Source organism: Urocitellus parryii, chromosome 11 (genome assembly GCF_045843805.1).
Source record: "Urocitellus parryii isolate mUroPar1 chromosome 11, mUroPar1.hap1, whole genome shotgun sequence".
Taxonomy (NCBI): domain Eukaryota; kingdom Metazoa; phylum Chordata; class Mammalia; order Rodentia; family Sciuridae; genus Urocitellus; species Urocitellus parryii.
Genome location: NC_135541.1, coordinates 106,032,446 through 106,047,908, shown reverse-complemented (window position 1 = coordinate 106,047,908; position 15,463 = coordinate 106,032,446). Strand labels below are relative to the sequence as shown.

At 35.4% G+C, this 15,463-nt stretch overlaps 1 protein-coding gene across 2 annotated transcripts in view; it reads right to left on the bottom strand.

Moving 5' to 3' along the window:
* The window catches only part of Magi3 (membrane associated guanylate kinase, WW and PDZ domain containing 3), a 233,731-nt gene that overhangs the window by 84,784 nt on the left and 133,484 nt on the right, over window positions 1–15,463 (bottom strand). For both annotated transcript variants that reach the window (XM_026394189.2, XM_026394188.2), the window contains exon 2: window positions 10,827–10,943. In XM_026394189.2, coding sequence (XP_026249974.1) covers window positions 10,827–10,943 — 117 coding nt within the window. The remainder of the gene's footprint in view (window positions 1–10,826; window positions 10,944–15,463) is intronic.

Genomic DNA, 15,463 nt, shown 5'->3' with positions numbered 1-15,463 from the left:
TTCTCCCTTACCCCCCAATAATACATAAGAGCTGCAGTTGATTTACATTAGTGTTTCCACATAAGAATTCCCTTCTGGAGTTTTCCATGGAAACTTACTTTTGCTAAATCTAAGAAAAACCAATTGTGAGAATTAAATCTTAATAATTGGCATAGAGATATTATTGCTTTAAAAGAAATCAACTGACATCAATTGAAAGCAAGAGCATGCAACATTGAAAAGTAGAATCAGCTGTTATGCTGACATTTCCAGGCACCAGGACAGAAGCACGGGGGAGAGTAACAGTCACAATCTACTCAGTCAGTCTTATTAGCAGCTGTTTCCATGTTATTACTTTGTGTGCATGGTCCTATCTGATAATATGGGTTTTTCTTACAAAAACAGCATTAGTAAGATTACATGTATACTATACTTTACATAAATCCTGTGAGTGGTATTTCAAGAAATAACAGGTTTTGGAAGCTAAATAAGTCCTTAAATTGGCAGTTTCAACACATGACTCTGTAATGCTATTAACCTTGCTGGGAGATTTGAACGTTAGGTTATTTGAGTACTATTCAATAATATCCTCTAGCATTTTCCATGTTTGAGTATTTGCTATGCACTTTGGTGCTCTGTAAATACTTTTTTAAATAATATTTTTTAGTTGTAGTTGGACACAATATCTTTATTTATTTAATGTGGTGCTGAGGATTGAACCCAGGGCTTCACTTGTGCAAGGCAAGCCTTCCACTACTGAGCTACAACCCCAGCCCTCTGTAAATACTATTTTAAAAATTCAGAGAAGAAGTAAATGTTATACACTACAACATTAAATCAGAAACTGATCCAAAATTTGAAGTGAAAGCAATACAGATTTCAAGTCAAAATCACAAGAAGCAGAACAAATGTTTTCATCATTAAAAATAAAACAAGATTACGCGGTACAACGTGTCCAACATGAAGATACTTTTGGACACAGCTTTAACAATTTGATGTCATTGCAAAATGAAAGAAATTTTTTCTATGTTTGGAATATTTGCTACCAAAGATCAAGACCATCAGATAATGCAACTGACGCTTTGTAGGCTTTAGAAGGGAAAAGAATCAAATTTATATGTGTCATTATCTTTCAAAATTTTAAATGATTTTAACTTGGTAATTATTGAGTTAATTTCCCTTTTTAAAGGTTCTTCTATACCAACTGCCTGCACATGTAGAGATAATTTTAGATGTTATTAAAATCTTACTAGTTCATAACAACAATAAACTATCTGATTTAATCTTATCAAATACTCTCTGTAAGCACTTGGTATAATCAAGACATTTATTCCACACTAGTGTTTGCAGCCATCATCAATGCCCTAACAGCCAAGTGCAGCAGTCTTTTGGGCTCTCAGGGTACTGGGTTCATTTGGCACTTCTTTATAATCAACCACAGGTAACACTCTTATTAAATTGTGTGCTACAGCGTAACATACTACTTATTGGAAGGAACCTGGCAGTGGGCTTAAGCCCAAGAATAACCAAAACTAATCTCAGCCCCTTTTTGAAGTGACTCCAGTGACCACTCTTGGTACCAAATCTGTGTAGGTCAGTATCTCAATTGGAGAGAGAAATCACATGGTGATCTGAACAAGGGAAGTTTGATTTAAAGAATTATTAACTATTTACAGGAAATTAACTATGAATAAAAGAGGACTCCCAAGAACTCCACCCCAGAGTTGAGGGAAAATATCCAAATAAGGAACAAACTTGGAAGTGAGGGACCCTTCCAAAGTCTGGGAGTTAGTCATCATTGATGAGGACATGGCAACACCCATGAATGATGATGAATCTTGCTGGGTTGCCTGGGTATGGGGCTGGTTTACAGTTGATGGATCAAGACTGGCAGGCAGGGAATTAACTAACCCAATGCAATTCACCAACAAGCTTTTGTGGCTGTGGTAGGTAAAGAAGTGTTTGGTTTGGTTTGATTTGGTTTGGTTTGGTTTGGTTGTGGTGCTGTGGAGTGAACCCAGGCCCTCCTGCATGCCAGACAAGCACTCTACCACTAAGCCACATCCTCAGCCCTAAAAGAATGTTTTGAACTTAACAGAAAACCAGATGGAATACTGGCTGGACTTGCCAGAAACCCACTGGAAAGCTATTTGCAAGAGCTATTTCTGAAATCTGAGGAGACAGCTGGGATCCACAGAATCCACCAGAAGACTGCTAAGGAGTCAGCAGGTGAGCTGGTAGAACTCAGGAAGCCACACACAAAAGTATTGCTGACCTCCCTCCTGAGAGGACTCCCACCTTTAGCAAGTATGCATTGAATCTACCACTGGGAAGCAGTCTGCTCTAACTTGCTGAATATCTTCTTGCAGAGCAGGAGCAAAGAGAGGCTGGACCAGGAACACAATCCTCTTTATCCAATATCCTTCCTGCGCCCTCTACTGACAAAGCTTAACATTGTGCCAGAGGACAGGAGAGAAATGTGGCAGTTCTCCAAAGCCAAGAAACAATAAGTAACAAATGGTGTATTAGTTTTCTGAAAAATTCTATCATGAATGGAAGTTGAATTTTGTCATATAATTTTTCTGCATCTATTGAGAAAATCATATGGCTCTTCTTCTACAGTCTGTCATAGTATTAATTTTCAAATGATACACCAACCTTACATTCCTGGGACAATCCCTGCTTGGTCAAAAAATGTTATCCCTTTATACAGTGTTACATATTGATTTGTTGAAATATTATTAAACATTTTTTAGTCTATGTTCATAAAAATTTTTGATCTAATATTATTTTAATTTTTTTTCTTTGGTCTGGGTTTTGAACTAGAATAATACTCAGATGAAAAAAAAATGTTTTGGGAAATGTTCCCTCATCTATTTCTTAGAAGGGTTTGTGTAAAATAGATATTCTCTCTTTCTCAAATGTTTAGAACAATTTATTAGTACTTATTTGCACGAGGTTAATAAGTTTTCTTTATGGGAAAGTACAAACTACAAATTCAATTTCTTTTTGAATAAAGAAATTGAATTCTTTATTGCTCACTCTTCTTGAGTGAGCATTGGTAGGTTTTGTCTTCCAAGGAATTTGTGTATTTCATCTAAGTTGTTGAGTTTATTAGTATAAACTTATTCAGAATACTCTTTATTACCCACTTAATATGAGGATTTTTAGCAATGCCACCTCTCTCATTCCTGATATTGTTGATTTCTATTTTCTCTTTTTCCTGAGCAGTCAGCTAGAAATTTATCAGTTTTATTGATCTCAAAGAATCAATTTTGGATTTCATTGACTTACTCTATATTTCATCAATTTCTACTCTTTACTACAAATTTTCTTTCTGCTTAATTTTTCTTTATTTACTTTCCTCTTCTTATTTTAGATACTTAAGGTAGAAAATTATATCACTGATTTGAGAGCTTTATTATTTTTCTAATATCATTATTAAATCTAAGTTTCCCTCTAAGAACTGCTCTAGCTATGGTCTAAAAATTGATATATTTGATACATTTTAATATATTGATACAATAATATTTTGTAAATTCCCTGGTAATTTTTTTGTTTTGTTCTTTTTTTTTGTGCACAGGTTATTTAGAAGTGTTCTATTTAATTTCTAAATATTTGGGGATTTTTCAATTATCATTATGTTAATGATTACTAATTAAATTCTATTCTAGCCAGATAGCATATTTTGTATAATTTAAATCGTCTTGTATTTACTGGGTCTTTTTTTTGTGACCCAGAAATATTTCAAAAATATTTGAAAGTGCTTCATTTGTACTAAAAAGGAATGTGTGTTTTCCTGTTGCTGGGTAACATTAAAATACATAGCAATTAGGTGCTGTTGGTGGAAAGTACTGTTCATAATGAGGTGTGGTGGTGTACACCTGTAATTCTAGCTACTTGGGAGGTTGAGGAAGAAAGTTATAAGTTCTAGGTTAGCTTGGGCAATTTAAGTAAGACCCTGTCTCAAAGTAAAAAGGGAGGTAGCTCAGTGGTAGAGGGCCCCTTGTTTCAATCTCCAGTAACCCCTGCTTCCCTTAAAAATGAAAGAAAGTACTGCTCTGTTAGTCTTTCTGACTTTTTGTGTAATTTTTAAATTAACTGCTAAGAGAGAATATTGAAATATTCAAGGATGATTATAAAGTTACCCATCTTCCTTTCAGTTTTATTTCTCTGCTACTTGAAGAATTTCTTTTAATATTTCTTATAGTAATATTTCTACTGCTGAAAATTTTCTTTTATTTGGTATGTGTGTGTGCAGCGGGGAGGAGGAAGGAAACACTGGTGATGGAATCCAGAACCTCACATATGCTAGGAAAGTATTTTAGCAAAGAATCAGTCCCAGCTCTCTCTCAACTTTGTTTTTCTGAAAAATTCTTCATTTCTCTTTTACTTTTGAAGGATATTTTTATTGTACATAGAAATATATGTTGGCTATTTTTCCCCTTTTAGCATATTAAAAATGTCCCCTGGTGGCTGATGGATTCTGGCTTGCACTGTTTTATTTGGTAGGCCTAACGTAGTCCTTTGCTCTCTTGCTAGCAATATATCTTCTCTTTTCTCCATCAGCCATTTACATTCTCTTTTGATCATTGTTTTTTAGCAATTAGATTATGATGTGCCTTGGTGTGGTTTGCTTTTTTTCCTTCTGCTTGCAGTCTGTTGAGCTTCTTAGATCTGCATATTTATAGTTTTCATAAACTTTGGAAAAATTTCAGCCACTATTTCTTCAAGTTTTTTCTGCTTCCCCCACTTTGGCTTAATATTGTGCCATAGGTCAATATGAACGGATCATAGTCTTGCTGTGGCTATATTTCACTATCTGAAAACAGATGCTACTCATATCTTGTTCGAGTGTTGTTTATGGTGAGGGTAAATCCACTGGCAGTCTGTCCTTGGAGGCAGAAATAGAAATCTCTCTTACTTGTTCTCTTGTTGTTTGGTTGCTTCAAAAATAAGTTCACTTTTTTGGTCTCTTTCCTTGGTTTCAGTTGGATTCATTTATACTGCTATGTGTTCACATTCACTGATACTTTTTTTCCTCCCTGCAATTTCTAATCTGCTGTTAAACCCCTCCAGTGAAATTTTAAGTGCATTTATTCCTTTTTTATATTTAATTTTCACTTCATTGTTTTCATATTGTGCTTTAAATCCTTCAGCATATTTATAACTGTAAAATTCCTGGTCTGGTGATGATATTTCATGTGTCATTTCTATTTTTTCTATCAGCTGACTTTAGAAACGTCATATGGAGAGAATCACAGGCTTTGGGAGAGGAGTCCCCATGTTTCTCCTTTGCTAAGAAAGCAATAAAACCTTCTTTTTCCTTTTTCTCAAACCATGTCCTCATTATTGGATTGGCATCGGGAATAAGGACTGAGCTTTCAGCAACAAATTTGGAGACCACGAAGGGACTTGAGAGCCTCCCACGCTCCAACTTTCCTGGACAGGCCTGGCATTCCAAGCAACCCTGCTTCAAAGCTGAGGATACAGGGGACATGGTGAGTCTATTGAGGGCCGACTGCTAGAGAAATTGGGAGATGGTGTGAGTTTGCCTTGGACTGAACCAGAGGAGCTATTCCCAGGAGTAAAGAGAGGACTGCTTCCAGCAGCTGCCGTCGCTCTTTTTGCTTCAGGGGACTTCCACCTTCTCTCCCTGAACTGCACAAGTTGTTCCAGCAAATGCTTTACTTTGAAAAAAGGAAACTGAACTCAGGAAAGTCATGACAACTTTGACCATTCAGTAAAGCTCCTCCAGTGTGCACACTGAGACCCTTGCTTCTACACATCTGGTTCCCCTTTGTAGGAATGTTTGGTCCCTCTTCGTGGGGATATCTGTGGCACTGCTGGTGTAGAAGTGACAGTTAAGCAGGAGTTGGGAACTTAGGATTTCCCCCTATCTGGTCTGTTTCAAAGGTTCCCCTCTGTTGACCACGGTTTGGGAATTTCCTCTGGTTGCCTGTTTTGTGTTTATATGCTATTGCCCTTTTAAGACATGGCCAGTACTGCACTGATTCTATGGGTAGTGTTGGGAAAGATTGTGGCTGGTCAATTTAAAGGTTCTGTTGGCCATGGTTTGGGGGCTCCTCTCAGGTTGTCTCTCTCTGTACTTCTTTTTTGTACAATCTTGCAATTGGAGTTGGCCTGTCAGAGGTAAAGTGAGTTGAACAAAGGACCACCTATAAGTCTGTCTACCATAATGTTTGACTGTAATGATCTGGCTTTTAAATAGATTTCTAGATTATTATATAATCTTGCATTTGGAGTTGGTCTGTCAAAGGTAAAATAAGTGGTGGAAGAAATTTGTATGTGCAGGTCTGTCTGTTTTAAAGGTTCCTGTCTGTCAGCCCTAGTTTTGGTGGTCCTCTCTCTTTCTCTTTTTTTTTGGGGGGGGGGGTGTCTGTTACTGTCCCTTTAAGACATGGGCCATGCTGCATTGATCTTACCAGTAGTATCTTGAGCAGAGAGATCTTAGCTGCATGGGTCACCTATGGGTAAAAGCTTGTCTAAGACAACAAGGATTTACTGTAATACAAACTGGCCTTTAAATGTTTTTTTCTGGAGTATTATACAATCTTGATGTTGAAGTTGGTCTGTCAGGGGTAAAGTATATGAAAGAGATTCTGTATGCACAGGCATTGATGGAGTTGCCTGCTAAGGGGTCTGAACCAGCAGGAACTAAGATGAAGGTGCAAAAAGTCACTGCCTCTGGTGTGAAGGATAGCAGGACACCAGAAGAAAGGGTTAAAATGATTTAACTCTTTTAAACCCAGTACTGGCTCCCAGCACTGTTGCTCAGCCTGCAGTTGCATCTCATCTCACTATGGTTAAGGACACTACCCCTAAACTGGGGGATAGGGCAGGGGGATACAGAAAAGCTGCTGGGCTGTAGGACATGGCCAAAGAAAACCTGGCCTCTGTGGATAGAGACTGCTGGCCACAAAGGATGTGGCAGTAGATTCCAGCACTGTCAGTTTATGACCGGGGGATCGGAATAATCTCCCTTTTTAAGACCTGACAGGAGAACCAACTGGACAGGGGATATTCATCACTGGGGCAAAGCAATTCTTGGTATATTAGTAGCCCATCAAACTAAATGCCCAGGGAGACTGGCAGAACACATAACTGCATCCAGAAAAGAAAAAATACAGAAACTAAGGCCAACCTGTGTTTTGTAGGCAGCCTCCACAAGGGGGTCAAGGAAAACTAAAGAAAAGGATGAAATGGGCCTCCTCCATTGCGTATCAATATGCCTAGTATAAGAAAAAGGACCCAAAGGAGCCTCTGGGTACAGCTGACAATGAGGAACTCACTTGTTACGTTGATGGCATTAAGATAATGGTAATGGAGACAGGTCAGGCTCAAAAATATCCTGTGCTCCAATCCCCTGAATGTAACCTAGGAGGAAAAGATTACGGTACAGTTTTTCTGTATATGCTGGATTGTCTAATCCTCTCTTGGGATGAAATTTGTTGTGTAAATTAAATGCACAGATAACATTCATAAGGTTTTAGAATATGAATTTAAGAAATGGTCCAAAAGTAGAAAAGATAAAAGAAAGTTATAAGTATGGAAATATATTGTAGTACAGAAAATTCAAAGGTAAAAGAAATGTTTATGGATGAGGAAGTATTTTGTCTGGCAAAGTAATATTCTTTTGCTAAAGTTCAAGATGAAAGAGGACAAAACTAAGATGTAAAGAAGTTTTTAACGTTTAAGTCGCAGAAGGTTTGTGGACGGTAAATCTCAAAAAGTTTGTGTTTTGTCATTAAATTGTCTATAATTAGCACATTCAGTTAGAGTTATTTGAACTTTAATGTACTTATATGAAGCAAAGTCTGAAACATTGATCTGCTCTTACCTATTGATATAGTTTTCTTGTATTGTTTTGTTACTTAGGGAAATTAAGTCTTAAAGGAATTAGGGTTTGTACCTGTTTTAAAATCTTAAATGATTACTTTGTAACTGGTTAAACAAACAACTGTTATTTAGGTTATACCCAAATATATGTGACTAGATATATGTATGCATCTGAGAACTAACTAAGCCTTGTCTAAGTGTTATGTAAAAGTTTATAAAATGAAAGTTTATGTAAGTTTAAAGGCAAGATAACTAATAAGTGCTCTCTTTTATACATTTTATCTGACATAGAAGGTCCACACTGTCACTTGAAGACCTATCTTATATCTGTTTGCTTTGGCTAAGTCAACTTCTGATGATTAACACTGTTTTCTAAAAGTTATAAAGGATTTAAGGCTAGACTTTGATTACTGTTAAACCATTCAGATCTGTGATTATTGTTACTGTACATTCTGGATTCTAAACTGTACTTTAAAAGTTAAATTTAGTTAAATGCAAAGCTTTGGAGAGCACTTTGCCAAGTTGGTATTCTCAAAACTAAAATTAGGTGCAACACAATTCTTGGGTTTGTATGGAAATAACAAATTTGGTTGGTATTTATTTGTGTATTTGATGTTATATAACTGGATAAAGTCACCTGTTCTCAATAAGTTAAATATACAATTTTGTGTTACTCTTCACACTGGAATTACAATGTAAATGAATTTTTGGAAGGTATTAATGAGAGCTTGATTTGTTTAAAGGTGACATTGTAAAACATGGAATCATTCTGCCACTTTTTCCACAAAAAGAAAGTTAAAAGCTCTCTTAACCTTTCAAAAGAAAATTAATATAGATCACATTTTCCTACTTTTGTGAATATCTAGTCATTTTTGAGTAGATGCTGGACATTGTGGATATCATGTTATTCAGTGCCATCATTTTGTTGTCTTCTATTCAAAAGTAATTTCTTTGAAATTAATAAGAGCCCCAAATTTAATAAATGTCCAAATAAGAGCCCCAAATTTAATAAATGTCCAAACACACAGCAAAGAATAAAGGTCACAAACTGCTAAGATGATCCTGCGAACTTTTCTGGGGAAATCTAATGGAGAATAAGCTTTAGACAACCACAACATAAGGACTGGGGTAAAACTCAATACGCATTTACTCACAGAATAATAATGATGATTACAAAGGGGAGGTACAGTAATGCAAGAGTTGTTTGCTTTTAGAGCTCAATTATCAAAAATCTGTGAGAATAAAGATATAAACCTTCTTAAAAAGAGAGAGATCAAATAAGACTACATAGAAAAAGACTTATTATATATAAGACTTCCATATGGTAAAACAGAAAAACATGATAGAACTGAGACTAAAGATGATGATTACATCAATAAATATTTTAAAAAAATTTCACACTGGTTATTGAGTAAAGATCAGAACTGTTTGTAAAACAAAGAGATCAAAAATTTTTAAGAATAAAAAAAATTAACAGGTACATTACGTAAATAAATTTTAAAGAAGGCAGGAGTTATAATTCTGAAATTTGACAAGTTAGACTTGGGGAAAGAAATTATAGACAAGGAGTCATTTAAGGACAAAAAATATTTTATACCATGCTAAGGAGTCTGGACTTTATCTTTGAAGGATACATGACTGACCAGAATCAGATATACACTTTAAAGATGAACTGGACTAAGGTGACATGAGAGGGAGGGAATCCAGTTAGAAGGGGTCAAGAGACAAATTGCTGTAGTGCCTACTCTAGCTCGAATGGTTTACACACAGGTTAACATTTTAATTTTGGTAACAACTATATGAGGTGTCGTGTTACTCTCAATTTATATATGGAGATTGAGGATCAGAAACATTAACTTGCCCAACTGAAGCAGTGAGTAAGATCCTGGAGTCAAGATTCTGAACTTAGTTTTACCTGGCTTGTACTTTGCCACTATATGATACTACGGGGTTTTTTTGTTTGTTTGTTTTTAAAGTGGGGGCAAGGAGAAAGAAAACAAAAAGAAAAATACTCTAAGCAAGAAAAGGTAAGGGTCTAAGGAAATGCAGAGGACCAGAGGTCTATATATTTTAAAAACATAATTAGAGGGGCTGGCGTTGTAGCTCAGTGGTAGAGCACTTTGCCTGGCATGTGTGAGGCACTGGGTTCGATTCTCAGCACCACATACAAACAAAGTAAAAATCCATTGACAACTAAAAATACATTTTTAAAAACCCCAAAACATAATTAGAAACTTTGGTGACACACTGGATATTGTATAAAACTAAACAACACGGAAAAAAAAAAAAAAGAAGAAGCAGCAGAGTTCCAGAAGCATTATGAAAGCTATTATAAGGAGTTATATATATATTGAAAAGGAAAATGAAGAATGTCCTATGTGCCTTCTAAAGTTTATAGCTTTTTACTTTTTATCCTTTCCCTTGACCTGCACTAAATAAATCTAAAATTCAAGCATATGTGCTTTCTTGTTATATGTTTATAAACAAACAACACACGAGTAAAATATTCAGGTCCACCTGAAAACCATTAGATCAACAACTAAATGACAGTTCAGAATGGAGAACCACAAAGAAGGTAACATGTGCATCTTCCTTTTTTCCTTTGTCCTCATTGGGGAAGGTGTAGATTTTAAATCTAGTTATGCTCTAATAAAATACTTCGGAGTACAACATATTAAGAGCTAAAAATTCTCACATAGGCTTTAAAAAATTGATGTATAGAAATAAAATATAGTTAACAACATGTAAGTATAGTCTAGTCATCACTTTTTGAAAAGCCACAATATATTCTTCCAATTTTTCTACTTTTAAAAATCAAACCTCTGAAGTTCTCTGAAAGTTTTTCTCCTTATTTGTGTTTCATTCTTGTCCCCAACTTGGTCTTCATCAATTTATATGAGACACTGGATTCTGAATTATTTCTAAATGTCTAATTAGTTAAGCAAGGATATTTCTGCCTTGTTTCTTTTGTTCCATTACATACTTACATGGAATGGTTCTCAAGTAGAGATTATCTCTGATCACTTGCTGCAGTTTGTGGTCAATTGATCCTTTCTGAAACTGAAGACTCAGGTAATGTCGCAAATCTTTATTAATCACTTTCCCTACAAGAAAAAAAGAAAGAGAAAACAAAACATTACAACTGTTAGATGTCCACTTAAATATGGAAGCTAAGGACTTAATAACTTTAAAATATTTAATTATAAACAAGAAATCAGAATATTTTACTATAAAGAAGTAATACCAAGGACCTCCCCGCCGATCCTCACAAGAGCCAAGGCCCAGGCCTTGGCTCAGGACCGCCCCACCAATACCCCCCCTGACCCCCAGCCAAGGCCAGGCCCCAGCCCAGGACCACCCGACACCAATCAGCAGACCCACGCAGGAACCCAGGCCTACCCTACCTCCATCTTGGAACACTGCAGCCATAGCCATAGCCTTCCCCATGCAGTAGCCTCTACCTTGGGACAACAGATAGGGTCTGGAGGCAGCTGCATCTCTGAACAGGAAGCCCACCCTTTCAGCCCCATCTCTGAAAGTGGTTGCATCCATCTTGGGACACCCTCACTGCTATCTTGAGTTATCTCTGCTATTGCCATCACCACCTTTGATTTAGTTGCAGTAGCATTTATCGTGAGACACTGGAGGGAGTTTGGAAGCCCAACACCAAGGTGAGGTACAGGTAATCTGCATGGACACTGTAAGATAGTGTAGAAACTGTAATACCTCAGATATGCAAGAAAGGAAGACAACATGAAAAAACAAGGGAGGAAAGTGCCCCAAACAAACCAAGATACTACAATAATAGAATCCATGGACAGCGCAGTTGATGAAATATCAGAGAAGGAGTTCAGAATGTACATAAATAAAATGATCTACGAATTAAAGAATGACCTAAGTGAGCAAATACAGGGAAAAATTGATCACTCCAACGAAGAGTTGACAGCAAATACAGGCAACCACTGATCACAACAACAAAGAGATAAAGGAGCCACTACTGGCAACAAAAGACTACTTCAAGAAAGAAAGAGATTCTGAAAAAAATCAGAAATCCTTGAAATGAAGGAAACAATAAACAACATAAAAAACTCAACAGAAAGCATCACCAACAGACTAGATCACTTGGAAGACAGAATGTCAGATAATGAAGACAAAATATATAATCTTGAAAATAAAGTTGACCACACAATGAAGATGGTAAGAAACTATGAACTGAGAATTATGGGATAACATCAAAAGACCAAATCTAAGAGTTATTGGGATACAGGAAGGAAAAGAGATTCAAACCAAAGGAATGCACAATCTCTTCAATGAAATATATTTCCCAAACGTGAAGGATGAATTGGAAAACCAAATATAAGAGGCTTACAGGGCAATAAATGTACAAAAAATCCAACAGATCTACACCAAGGTACATTATAATGAAAATGTCTAGTATACACACTAAAGATAGAATTTTAAAAGCCACAAGAGAAAGGAATCAGATTACATATAGGGGAAAACAATTAGGATCTCTGCAGATTTTTTTTAACCCAGACCCTGAAAACTAGAAGATCCTGGAACAAAATATATCAAGCTCTGAAAGAAAATGAATGCCAACCAAGAATCTTATTTCCAGCAAAATTAAGCTTTGGATCTGATGACAAAATAAAAACCTTCCATGATAAACAAAAGAATTTACAACTAGAAAGCCTGTACTATAGAACATCTTTGGCAAAATATTCCATGAGAAGGAAATGAAAAACAACAATGAACATCAGCAAAGGGAATATTACACTAAAGGAAAAACCAAACAAAAGAGAAACCAAGTCAAGTTAAATATCAAAAATGATTGGGAATACATATCTTGTCTCAATAATAACCCTGAATGTTAATGGCCTAAACTCACCAAATCAAAAGATTAGATTTAACAAAATGACTCAACAATATGCTGCCTTCAAGAGACTCATTTCATAGGAAAAAGACATCCACAGACCGAAGGTAAAAAGTTGGGAAAAAACAGACCACTCACATGGACTGCAGAAAAAAGCAGGGGTTTCCATCCTCATATCAAATAAAGTAGACTTCAAGCCAAAGTTACTCAAAAGGGATAAAGAAGGTTTTCATACTGCTTAAGGAAACCATACATCAACAAGACATAACAATTATAAATATATATGCCCCAAACAATGGAGCATCTACATTCATCAAACAAATTCTTCTCAAGTTCAAGAGACAAATAGACCACAACACAATAATTCTGGGTAACTTTAACATGCATTTTTCACCATTGGACAGATCTTCCAAATAAAAGCTAAGCAAAGAAACTACAGAACTCAATAATACAATCAATAACATACACTTAACTGACATAAATAGACTATTTCATCCATCAATAAATGAATACACTTTCTTCTCAGCAGCACATGGATCCTTCTGTAAAACAGACCATATATTATGCCACACAGCAACTCTTACCAAATACAAAAAAGTAGAGATAGTACCCTGCATTCTATCAGATTATAATGGAATGAAATTAGAAATTAATGATGAAATTTAAAAATAGAAGCTACTCTAACACCTGGAGACTAAATAATATGCTGTTGAATAAACAATGGGTTGCAAAAGACATCAAAGAGGAGATTTTTTAAAAATCTTAAGAGGTAAATGAGAACACTGATACAATGTATCAAAATCTCTGGGACACTATGAAGGCAGTACTAAGAGGAAAATTCATTGCATGGAATTCATTCCTTAAAAGAAGAAAAAGTCATCAAATAAATGACTGAAAATTATATCTCAAAGCCCTAGAAAAAGAAGAACTAATCAATACCAAAAGCAGTAGAAGAAATGAAATAATTAAAATCAGAGCTGAAATCAATAAAATTGAAACAACTGAAAAAACTGACAAAAAATTGGTTCTTCAAAAAAATAAATAAAATTGACAAACCCTTAGCTATGATAACAAAGAGAAGGAGAGAGAAAACTCACTAATATAGGTGATGAAAACGGAAATATCTCAACAGACACTACAGAAATACAGAAGATAATTAGAAATTATTTTGAAAATTTGTACACCAGTAAAATAAAAAATATCAAAGACATCAGCAAATTTCTAGAGTCATATGATTTGCCCACACTGAATCAGGATAATATACACAATGTAAACATATCCATTTTAAGCAATGAATTAGAAGATGCCATTAGATGCCTACCAACCAAGAAAAGTCCAGGACCAGATGGATACACAGCTGAGTTCTACAAGACCTTCAAAGAAGAACTAATATAAATACTCCTCAATTTATTTCATGAAATTGAAAAAGAGGGATCCCTTCCAAACTCATTCTATAAGGTCAATATCACCCTGATTCCAAAACCAGACAAAGATACATCAAAGAAAGAAAACTTCAGAACAATATCTCTTATGAACGTAGATGTAAAAATTCTCAAAAAAAAATTCTGGCAAATTAAATACAAAAATATATTAAAAAGATAGTATACCACAATTAAGTGGGGTTCATTCCAAGGATGTAAGGTTGGTTCAACATTCAGAAATTAATAAATGTAATTCATTACATCAATAGACTTAAAGATAAGAATCATATGGGACTGGGGTTGTGGCTCTGTGGTAGAGTGCTGGCTTCACATGTGTGAGGCACTGGGTTCAATCCTCAGCACCACATAAAAATAAATAAATAAAGATATTGTGTCCATCTACAACTAAAAAAATATTATAAAGAGATAAGAATCATATGATCATCTCAATAGATGCAGAAAAAAAAACATCTGACAAAATATAGCACCCCTTCATGTTCAAAACACTGGAAAAACTAGGGATAACAGGAACATATCTCAACATTGTAAAAGCTATTTATGCTAAGCCCATGGCCAACATCATTCTAAATGGAGAAAATTAAAAGCATTCCCTCTAAAAACTGGAACAAGACAGGGATGCCCTCTTTCACCACTTCTATTTAACATAGTTCTTGAAACTCTAGCCAGAGCAATTAGACAGATGAAAGAAATTAAAGGGATATGGATAGAAAAAGAAAAACTCTCTACACAGTGGACAGTGGATGAAAGAGGACGCCCTGCCAACTACTTGCCAACAAAATGATTCTATACCTATAGGATCCAAATAATTCCACCAGAAAACTTCTAGAACTAATAAATGAATTCAGCAAAGCAGTAGGATATAAAATTAACATCCATAAATCTAAGGCATTTCTGTACATTAGTGACAAATCCTCTAAAAGAGAAATTAGGAAAACTACCCCATTTACAATAGCCTCAAAAAAAAAAAAAAACTTGGGAATCAACTTAACAAAAGAGGTGAAAGACCTCTACAATGAAAACTACAGAATGCTAAAGAAAGAAATTAAAGACCTTAGAAGATGGAAATATCTCCCTTGTTCTTGGATAGGAAGAACTAATATTGTCAAAATGACCATACTACCAAAAGCAATATACAGATTTAATGTAATTCCTATTAAAATCACAATGTCATTCTTCACAGAACTCGAAAAAGCAATCATGAAATTTATTTGGAAAAATAAGAGGCCCAGAGTAGCCAAAGCAATCCTTAGCAAGAGTGAAGCAGGTGGCATCTCTGTACCAGACTTTAAACTATACTATAGAGCAATAG